The 10,000-nt window shown below is 44.5% G+C and overlaps 1 protein-coding gene and 1 long non-coding RNA gene across 5 annotated transcripts in view; one reads left to right on the top strand and one right to left on the bottom strand.

Moving 5' to 3' along the window:
- a1cf (apobec1 complementation factor) overlaps positions 1 to 10,000 on the bottom strand; it is a 17,004-nt gene that overhangs the window by 3,079 nt on the left and 3,925 nt on the right. For 2 of the 4 annotated variants that reach the window (XM_084341497.1, XM_084341500.1), the window contains exons 2-10: positions 8,315 to 8,465; positions 8,022 to 8,156; positions 7,819 to 7,949; positions 7,487 to 7,725; positions 5,501 to 5,665; positions 5,212 to 5,309; positions 4,870 to 5,007; positions 3,932 to 4,076; positions 813 to 1,060 (exon numbers count right to left, since the gene is read on the bottom strand). In XM_084341497.1, coding sequence (XP_084197623.1) covers positions 813 to 1,060; positions 3,932 to 4,076; positions 4,870 to 5,007; positions 5,212 to 5,309; positions 5,501 to 5,665; positions 7,487 to 7,725; positions 7,819 to 7,949; positions 8,022 to 8,156; positions 8,315 to 8,416 — 1,401 coding nt within the window. In that variant the 5' untranslated portion in view covers positions 8,417 to 8,465. Of the gene's footprint in view, positions 1 to 812; positions 1,061 to 3,931; positions 4,077 to 4,869; positions 5,008 to 5,211; positions 5,310 to 5,500; positions 5,666 to 7,486; positions 7,726 to 7,818; positions 7,950 to 8,021; positions 8,157 to 8,314; positions 8,466 to 8,839; positions 8,922 to 10,000 lie in introns of those variants that run through there. The other 2 variants (XM_084341498.1, XM_084341499.1) reach the window with 2 other exon arrangements.
- LOC311250011 overlaps positions 2,561 to 10,000 on the top strand; it is a 12,189-nt gene continuing 4,749 nt past the window's right edge. The window contains exons 1-2 of the long non-coding RNA XR_014621235.1: positions 2,561 to 2,620; positions 5,553 to 5,685. This is a non-coding gene — a long non-coding RNA (uncharacterized lncRNA). The remainder of the gene's footprint in view (positions 2,621 to 5,552; positions 5,686 to 10,000) is intronic.

The raw sequence follows: 10,000 nt of genomic DNA, 5'->3' as shown, positions 1-10,000 counted from the left end.
ATAAGTGTGGGCTTAATTTGTTTGGAGGAGCCCGGCCGAAGACTCGATTCAGTTTGGTTGAAGGATCTTTTTTCTCTATCGTGGCAAACACCCCCGAGTGCAGGATGAGTCATCAACATTTTAAGAGGTTACAAACACTAAACTACATTTTTGCTACTCTAGCATGCGGTCCATCTTTTTTATTACGATTAGAATATTAAAAGCTCATTGATGATAATTGTTAGACACGTATGTGGATCCAGACAGAGTCCTCTGAACGTACTCTAATCTAAGAGATTACTGAGGAAACTGAGCAGTACCACCAGAAATCATAGGTGGCAGTGTAGCTAAGTGAGCCATCCGAAAGTCCTAGAAAGGATGTTTGTCATCAGTTTCTCCGTCCACATGTTACGATGTGTTTAATGACCTCAGATTATCACAACCTCCTCCACATTTTCCATGTTTGTTGTTGTCAGAAACTGGATGTTGGTGGTGACGGTTGCATCATTTGAGATGAACAGATCTTGTCTCAGACATAAAGGGGGCATAAATGAGCTGGTGGTCTGGACACACATGGAGTAAATTGGGTTGTAGGAACCACCCCAGGACTGCGACCGAGTCCTCCAGGTGATCATCCTGGGGGACACGGTCACAGGAAGTGGTCACAGGCAAACTCATGACAACTTCCTTGATTCCATCCAGCTCATCAAACAAAGATCTCAGTGAGTACTTTGGGAAATGATAAAACTGATAGAAATGGTGGAAAAAACAAACATAAGAGCTCATCATCCTGTGGACTGTGAACTGTCTGGTTCTCAGGTGTGCTCCGTTACCTGTGGTGCAGGTTTGATGGCTGCGGCCTTCAGGCTCATGGCAGCAGGGTTCATGGGGGTCAGCTCCATGCCCGGCAGCAGGTCGTACAGCTTCTCCTCCGCCTGCTTGTCCCCTTTCAGCCCATAGGCGGCGCCGCCAGCACCACTGCCTCGACCCATGGCTCCGACCCCGGCAGCGTAGGCCAGGTAGCCCCGCCCACCCAGCCCCCGCACCCCGGCAGCCCCTACAGGTACAGTCATGTAAATTTCTACAGGAGACCGAAAAGGCAGTGAAATCAATCAAATCACCGGAAATCAACCGGGAAGAAGAATCACACAGAGACAATTAGAGTGAACAGGTACAGTGGTCGTCATGGTAACGGTGCGTCTACCTATCATCCGCTGAGGATTTTTAATCTCCATGATTCTTTTTACAGTTTTACGTTTTTGCAAATTCTTTCAAGATTCAGACATGTGACTCGAGTCCTTTCGTCCAAGTCTCAAGTTAGTCCGATTTTCATTTCTTATAGGAATCAAGTCGAGTCGAGTCGAGTCAAGTGGAGTCAGGAGTTCAGGTTCAGGTCCAGAAACTCCCTCCCCAAGATACTGCAGGGTTCTGAGGCGTTCAGACCGAACACGAACAAGTTTATTCAAGATTCAACATTAAATACAAAGTCAATGACGCAGCGCGAGGATTTCTCGTGACGTCGTCTGAGAGTCTATCAGCGTTGACGTTCACACTGAAGTCATGACGTGAACGTCGCTGATGTCCAGACGATAATCATCAGTCACCGTGGCTGTTACTGACGTGGTGAGACGGATTCATTCAGTCTACGTCTACTTGCTGGTCACAGTTAATATTTATTGATTTTAACACACCTGCCACTCAGTGGAGACAGATGGACAGACGCTCTGCAGCTGAGACCTGGACACCTGTCCGCCTCAGGTAGAGCTGGAAGCTGTCGTCATCCAGACGCTGAAACTCACCCAGCTGGGTGCCGTGAGGGTGACGTCAATAAAAATGAATAATCCTGCGATCAAACTGACGAGGTGAATTTTCTCTTCGTGTTCGTTCTGACGCAGCTTTACCTGCAGCGTTCAGTCTTCAGGGAGAGACAGCGCAGGGTATCAGTTCCTGTCTCACCATGAGTTTATCTAACCGTCTCTAAAAGTCTGATAGTGAATTCAGTTTGTATTAAAATTATTGATTTTCAGTGGAATAAATGTGATCAAACAATCAAAACATTTTCATTTCTTAGTTTATCTCCCAATTAAAAAGTACGAGAAATACAGACAGACTAAAATATATATAAAACAAACAAAATGAACACGGACAGGTGAAGTCGTCATGACTCAGGTCACGAGTCTTTAACTTTTAAGTCTGAGTCGAGTCGGAAGTCTTTTATTTTTTGTCTAGTCATCAGAACAGCGACTCGGCATCTAATGTTTGATTAACGTGAAGAAGCTTCACTCTTGATTCAGTGGATCATGTTTGATTCCTCTTAACAACGATCAAGAAACATTCACGTTCTTTGTGTCTGATCGGATCTCGAGTCCAAACAGTTCAGAAATGTTTTCAATGATTTGACCATTTCATAAGCCCCGCCCCCCCAGTGACTGTCTCCACACCTGCACACCTTCCAGCTCCTCCAGCGCCACATTAAGTGTTGTGATTTCTCTCATACTGTCTAAATGGCGGCCCCTGGTGGACAGAAGGTTCAGCACAGGTGAGTCTTTCCCTGTTTGATGGCCAATTACAGACAGGTGAGCTTCAGGCCACAGACCCGTCTGCTCTGCATCCAGCCTCCCTGCCGTGTGTTCCTGAGAATGTAAGCTTGTTTGTATTTATTTGCATTTCCTTGAAGTCTGAGTTAATTATTAATGCAACACAATCCAGCTAGTTTGTTGGTTTGTGATCAGGATTATACAAAAACTACTGAACAGATTTCCATCAAACTTTGTTGGACGATGAGTCTCGGCCCAGAATAGACCTCATTAAGTTTTGGTGCTGATCCAGATAAAGAGACAGATCCAGGGATGTTTTATCACTTTCTTAATTATCGCAAGACAGGGTGGTTTTTTTTCCAGTTTTCTAAATTTCTCAAGGAATAATTCATGGATCTTGATGAAAAAAATCAGGTGTATTTCGGTGGCTCTGATGTGGATCCAAACAAAAAATCCAGATCTAGTGGATTTGAAATGTTTCATTTGATATTGGATCAGGCTTTATGGAATCAAAGGGGGCTGGGCCTTGGCGGAGGTACGCACTCTACTGAGGGCAATTCTAGTTCTAGATGTTATTATTTTCAGAGCAGAAAAAGAAAAAATGTTAGAGTTTGCAAAGAAAACTGTGGCAGATTTGACTCATGTTAATGTTTAAAAGCACGGGTCCAGACAGAAGCAGCGTCTCATTTCTAGCTGGTGACCATCAGTTTGCTGAAATGACGACTGTCACTGGTGAATTTTATCAAATGTAGCTCGCTCGTTGATTATGCTAACTTTAGTTCTTAAATATCTTCTTATATATCTTACATCTGAAATAGGTCCATGAAGCTAACGCTAACAGGTCCTGCATGAAAGTAACCTGACGCACCAGATGTTTTGTTGCTGCTCAGCTTCCACTCTTGGTCTTTCAGTCTGTTTCATTTCACGAGAGAAACTAACGGAGGACGAGGTCTGATCCAGTAACATAGCAGAGCTGCTAACGTTAGCTTGTTGGGACTACTTCTGGTGGCTACATGTGATTGGACAGTTGCAGTTTGGGGGCGGGGTTTAGTGAACGGTCAAATCACTGAAGACACTTTTTATCTGCAGTTGGACTTGAACTGAGAATGTGACGTCTGTCAAAGAGAAGGTTCAGCAGTTTGATTTAAACTCATGATGTTAAATATCAGTGAAGAACAGCTGTAGAGGAGCTCAGACTCACAGGAGCTTTGTGTTCGACCAGGTCAGAGGTCTGACCGTGTTCGGCTTGTTTTAAGGAAGTCATGAAATCTGAAGAAGAAAGTTCATCATCTGAAATCAAATATTGGAGCACGTTTGTGAGTGTGAGCTCCCCGTCCATCTGTTTTAACATCCAGCCAGCTGACGATCAAGTTTCGTCTGTTTGAGCGTGGATCAGCAGAGACGACTGTCCTCACCTCTGACAGACGGCGTCCTGATCAAACCTCGTCCTCCGACGTGAGCTTTGGCCGGCGGGAAGCGGAACTGACCTGGTATGGCGGTGTAGGCCTGGGGGGCGTAAAACACGGGCGGACCGAGGTACGCCGCGGACGGGTCGTACACCTGGGGAGAGAAGAGAGCGTGTTTTACCTTTGATATGAATTATTTAAAGGAAACGAGTCTCATCAGAAACTCGTGATCGTGACTTCAGAAGTTTAGAGAGACAGACGGGTCGTGAAGGGTCATGAAGGGTCGTCAGCGTGTTCTGTGTCGTTTGTCTCTTTAACATCATTAATCTTTGTGGCATTACATCAGTTACCTGCCGGTCTCTTCATCAGGTAATGATCTAAGCTGTCCACTAGATGGAGCTGTTTACCACAGCGACGCTTCAATCATCCCATCAGCCACTGCTGCGTCTCAGCTTCAGGCTGCAGCTGTCAGCTGATGGAGCGTCTTTAAAGGAGCAGTCTGTAGTTTAAAGTCTGTAGTTTAAAGGAGCAGTCTGTAGTTTAAAGTAGCAGTCTGTAGTTTAAAGGAGCAGTCTGTAGTTTAAAGGAGCAATCTGTAGTTTAAAGTCTGTAGTTTAAAGGAGCAGTCTGTAGTTTAAAGTAGCAGTCTGTAGTTTAAAGGAGTAGCCTGTAGTTTAACAGTTGTGCTGCTTTACGTTGTTTATACTGTATGTGGCGGACCCTGCCACCTTTCCAGCTTCAAGCAGTGTTCTGGGACCTTGTTTTCCTCTGAGAGCAGCTGGTTTACTCACTGATGGAGTTTGTATTTCTTGTAGCTTCTTTAACGTGACACAAACATGACAGATCGTAGGTCCAAGAGGAGCACCGTGAATTCTTCTCTTGAATCTACGTTGACGCTGTCACATGAGATATTCTGGGACGTGGACGGTCTCCTGCGGGACTCGTACCTGTCCCAGAGTGTAGGCAGTGTAGTCGGTCTGCAGCAGAGATCCTCCCCGTCCTCCGGTCCCTCTGGTGTAACGGACGTAACTGTCTTTGTCCACCGGCTTGGCCAGAGTCACCTCGATAGGAGAGCCATCCACCAGCTGGAGGGAGGAGGACAAGACAAGCGTTCAGATCCTTCACTTAAAGGAACAGTTCAGCAAGAAATGATGACACTTCTGGCTGAACTGTTCCTTTAAGTTTGAGCTCACTTTATGAACAGTGATGTGTCTGCAGTGTTTCTGTCCTAACAGTCAAAATGTGTTTTTGTTCTCCGATCAGTCTGGATCAGTTTGTCACGGTCTGACCTTTCCATTGAGAGTGTTCATGGCGTTGACGGCGTCTTCTCTCTGGGTGAAATGGACGAAGGCGTAGTCTCTGATCTTCTTCACTCGCTCCACCGCACCTGTAACGCCATAAACTCGTTTGTTTGGATCCTGTGCAGAAGTCTTTACTTCACATCCCAAATCATTAAATCTACCTGCAGAGTTCAAAACTCAATAATCCATCACACTATGGTCCCGCCGGTGCATTCAAGGACACTCCAACATCAGAGCTTTAATATGTGCCTGCTGGATTGTGTAGTGTTACTGTCACCTGGTCTGAGGCTGTTAAACTCCTTCTCTATGGTCTCCTCTGTGGTCTGCAGCATCAGGTTCCTGACGTACAGTATCTTGACGGTCGCCATGGTATCCTCATCCACCTCCACCTCAGGCTCCGCCCAGTCCACGGCGATGGCGTGACCCCACAGCTGAATACGACCTGGCAGAGAGAGAGAGCAGGTCGGTTTCTCCTCTTCTTCATTGTCTTTATTTATGAATGTGAGGTTGTGACCTGATGTTGCCTTCAAGTTCCACTGCAAATAATCAGAAACGTGAAACTGGGGCGCACAGAACACATGAACCTCAGTTCATTGATCACAGTTCTGTACATTTGTACATCTGTACAGTCAAATACTGCACTTTTTACTCCAATACATTTATTGATATCTTTAGTTACTCGTCACTTTACAGATTACATGCTGCATCAGAGCCAAGTTTAAAATGATTTATTATTATTATTATTATAATTATTATTATAATTATTATTATTATTATTATTATTATTATTCATAAATCAAAATGTTTGTTTTGACAGACGAATCCCATTATAACATATGTATCAGTTACTTTTACTTTATTTGTGAACGTGACGCTGTGACCTGATGTTGCCTTCAAGCTCCAGTAACTGGAGCTAGGTAAAGTGTACTCAGCAGTAATTATTTGGATCACGGTGAGTTCTGAACTGATCTGAAAACAGAACCAGTGGTGACTCAGCACCTCCGGTTCTTTCCGTCTGGCTTCATGTTGCACAATAAACCCGCGTCTGTATCTTATCGCCGCCGGCCTCGTTATCGCAGGTCTGATCCGCTCAGAGCGCTCAGACTGAAACATGGGTGTTTGAGTGTGTTTATGGTCGTTCTGATCACGTAGACTTTCTTATCTTATCATCGCACTCATCAGAGCTCTTCTGCCATTGGACACTGGCCCAGTGACAGCGGCTGTGATTGGCTGCTGATAACGCAGTCAGAAGGAGACTTTGATGTTGTGTTTATTTTTACGAGGTGTTTAATGTTCGTACAGCTTTAAAATAACTTGTTAGCAAAACCATCACAGCTGATGGAGACGCCGCCTCACTGGAGCACGACTGTGTTTGTACGGAGAAGTTGTGTATCGCTGTATGAATAAAGTGTCATCGTCATCATCATCATCATCATCACACTTTGTTTTGTGACCTGCAGAACTAACAACATCAGTCTCAACTTCAGTTCATCTTTAATGGTAATTAGCTAATGTTAGCATGCTAACATGCTAAACTAAGATGGTGAACATGGTCAAATGTCACCTGCTAAACATCAGCATGCTGGACAGTTTTGAGGTTTTTGTACTTTACTTGAGTATTTCCATTTTCTGCTTCTTTATTCTTCACTCGACAACATTTAGAGCCAAATATTGCACTTTTTACTAAATAAAAAAACTTAAATGTATCTGTTATTTTTATCATTACTATTTATAAATCAAATTTATTTTATTGACAAATTCCGTTTATAATATATGTATCAGATACTGTAAGACTTGTACTCGAGTACTATTCGTATGGGTGACTTTCACATATCTTTTACTCGAGTATGACTGAGTTTAGCATTTAGCTCAAAGAAAGGCTGTAAGCTGCGAGCATGACTGCAGACTGAGTCTCATAAATGCAACAAATTTGAGTACTCGGCTGAAGTGAGTAATCCCGTAGAGACTTTTTACTCATGAGGTAACTGACTTAAGTTTATTTATCATAGTTTGTAAACATCTTACGCTTGTATAAAAACATAGAAACTTCTCTAACCAGATAAATTTCAGTCTTAAATCAACAACTTCCTGTTTGAGTCCGGCTCTTTCCAACATGGATATGGATAAATCACTCTGTTGAACATGTATCAACAAAGATTGAGGTAATACTGACTGTGTACTGACTCATCCTGAATTATCACACGACTTAGTTTGAAAAACAAACGAGTGTTTGCGAGACGAGTGTCGGGTCTTTGGCGTCTACCTGGCAGCAGTTTGCGGCGGGCCATGGCGGCCGCCCGGTGACTTTCGTACTCGACGAAGGCGAAGCCTCGGTTCTTGGATTTGTCGGCAGCGCTGGGGTACACGATGACGTCAACGACCCCGTCAGTGACCTTCCTCATCTCAGACAGGATCTCCTCGCGCTTCTTGGTTTTGGGGATCCCGCCAACAAACAGACGGCAGTTATCGACGCTGGCACAGACGCCGAGGAGGCGGCCATTTCTGCAAGGAAGGGAGAGCAGCGCAGCGATGAGATCATTTAAAGAACATTTAAAAATGAGAGTTGGAGAGATTAAAAACCAAACGGACCCGGACCTGATCTCGTAGTTGTTGAGCTGCTTCATGGCTGTTTTAGCTTCCTGTTTGGTGCTGAAGGTGACGAAGGCGTAACCGCGGTTGTTCCCGTTAAAGTCCATCATCATCCTCACCTCGTAGATGTTACCAAACTGGAGACAGGAAGACGTGAGAACAACATCCCAGTATTATCCTGGAGAAACAAAACTCTCTGCCTCTCTCACCTTCTCACACAGAGGAACCAGCTCGTCTTCAAACAGATCTCTCGGTAGTTTCCCCACAAAGATCTCGCTGCCTCTCTCTGGAGGCGGACCGTCCCAGTCGGGCGGTGGGCCGCCGTACCGCCGCTGGCCGTTCTCCTGAAACAGGAATCATAAAGTTAAAAAGACATACAGACTCTACAAATATATATCAACATCTGGACACTCGAACGTCTGAGAATCAAGTCCACCAGTCGCTGGTTTGTTTGGTTAACTAACTCAACATCTGGATTTCCGTTTCAGAGGAAGCTTGCTACCTGCTGCAGTTTGTATCCCGTGCGCTGCATGAGCGCCCGCAGTGCCGCCTCCTTCTGCGTCCCTGCCAGTCCGTCCCCGCCCGCTTTCTGATTGGATTCCATTGTGTGTGATTGACAGCGATACGTAAATCAGGGAAATTAGGGGTGCTCACTGGAAAACAAGAAAACAACAACATACTGTACATTTTAAATTCCTGCAGACAAAGATGTTCATATCTTTGGATTTTAAGAGTTGTTGAGTGAAAATGAACTATAAAAGGAGATTTTATTGATCAAAACATGTCACATTTTACAAACACACTAACAGTAACCAGTATAGGCTACTTCTTTGTCCCCAGACTCCCTTAACAAATGTGTCAGTTTAGTGAGTTGTTGAGTTGGAGACACTTTATAAACTGTGTGAAACTCTGTCTCTGACTGATTCTGACTTATTTGTTCCTTCTTGTAAATTCAGCAAATGTTCGACATGAACTTCTTTCTGTCTGGTGTCTGTTGAATAAAGGTGAATAAAGTAAAAACGATGACCTCGGTGGCGTCCTCACAGAGCTGAACTCTGCCGCTCCTCCTCCTGTTTTCCTGCTCTGAACAACAGATACGAGTGGTGAAGTGAGCAGCAGAGAGGTCAAGGTCTGTCCTGTAATCATTGACAGAGACTCTGAACAGGCTGCAGCCCGACAGTCTGACTGACTGCAGGCACACCAGGAATTATGGGAACACAATTATTCAAACATCTTGTAACCCCTCGTGAAACAAAGCCTCAGCCATCATTACTGTGTTGTCTCAGTATAATCTCTTTACATCGTAAAGACAACGACGCAATGAATCACTGAAAGCTACATATCTGTGAGGAGTCTTTAAAGATTTATGTCTTTAGTGGGAACCAATGAGCCACAGACAGGAAGTCCGACAGCACTGAGAGACGGATTGACATGTTGTTGGTTCGGGTGTAAACCGTGAACGCATCAAGAAATCTGGACACAGCGTTGGAGGCAGAGCCCGGTTCATTCCTCTGAAAGCTGCTCAGTGGAGCTTGAATACCTGGATCTTCAGTGCTGTGCGGCCCACAGAGCGTGAGCACTAGAGACTTCCACCGACCGAGCCAGCTAACTTCCTGTGTAGCGCCCGGCTAACTTGAAGAGAGATAAAATAATTTAATCATGCGACTCTTATAGACTTTCCAAATGTTATTGGACCAAATGGATTGAAGTCTTTTCTTCTTGTGACACTCAAAACAATTTACCCACCATTTTACAGACGTTTCTTTAAGTAAGCTCATGGCAAAAAGTGATTTTGGGCCGCGGTGCATCGCGTGACGACGTAATGACACATGACGAAAAAAGACAGAAGATCTGACTGAGTGTTTCAGGTTAATGTGGCTGTGAAAATACAACAGAGTCGTCTGCAAAGAAAACATCAGGCGTCAGTTTGTGAGTATAAAGTGGCTCATTGATGTACATGATGCACAACAGTGGAGCGAACATTGAGCCCTGAGGTACAACAGACTCAACACATTGTTGGTTTGGACCAGAACACGAGATCTGATGACAAGAATAAATTATAGAGACATTTAAAAGTCACTCCGTCACGTTGTTCTTACAAACTGTTTAAACCAACAGGAAACAGAAATGATTTATGAAATGCTCCAAGCTTTCTACGTCCAGGTCGTCTGATTACAGTCGTGTGTTT

The sequence above is a fragment of the Pagrus pagrus genome (assembly GCF_965226575.1).
Source record: "Pagrus pagrus genome assembly, chromosome: 21".
NCBI classification, from domain to species: domain Eukaryota; kingdom Metazoa; phylum Chordata; class Actinopteri; order Spariformes; family Sparidae; genus Pagrus; species Pagrus pagrus.
Note: the sequence above shows the minus strand (reverse complement) of the source record. Positions and strands in the feature narration are given on the sequence as shown.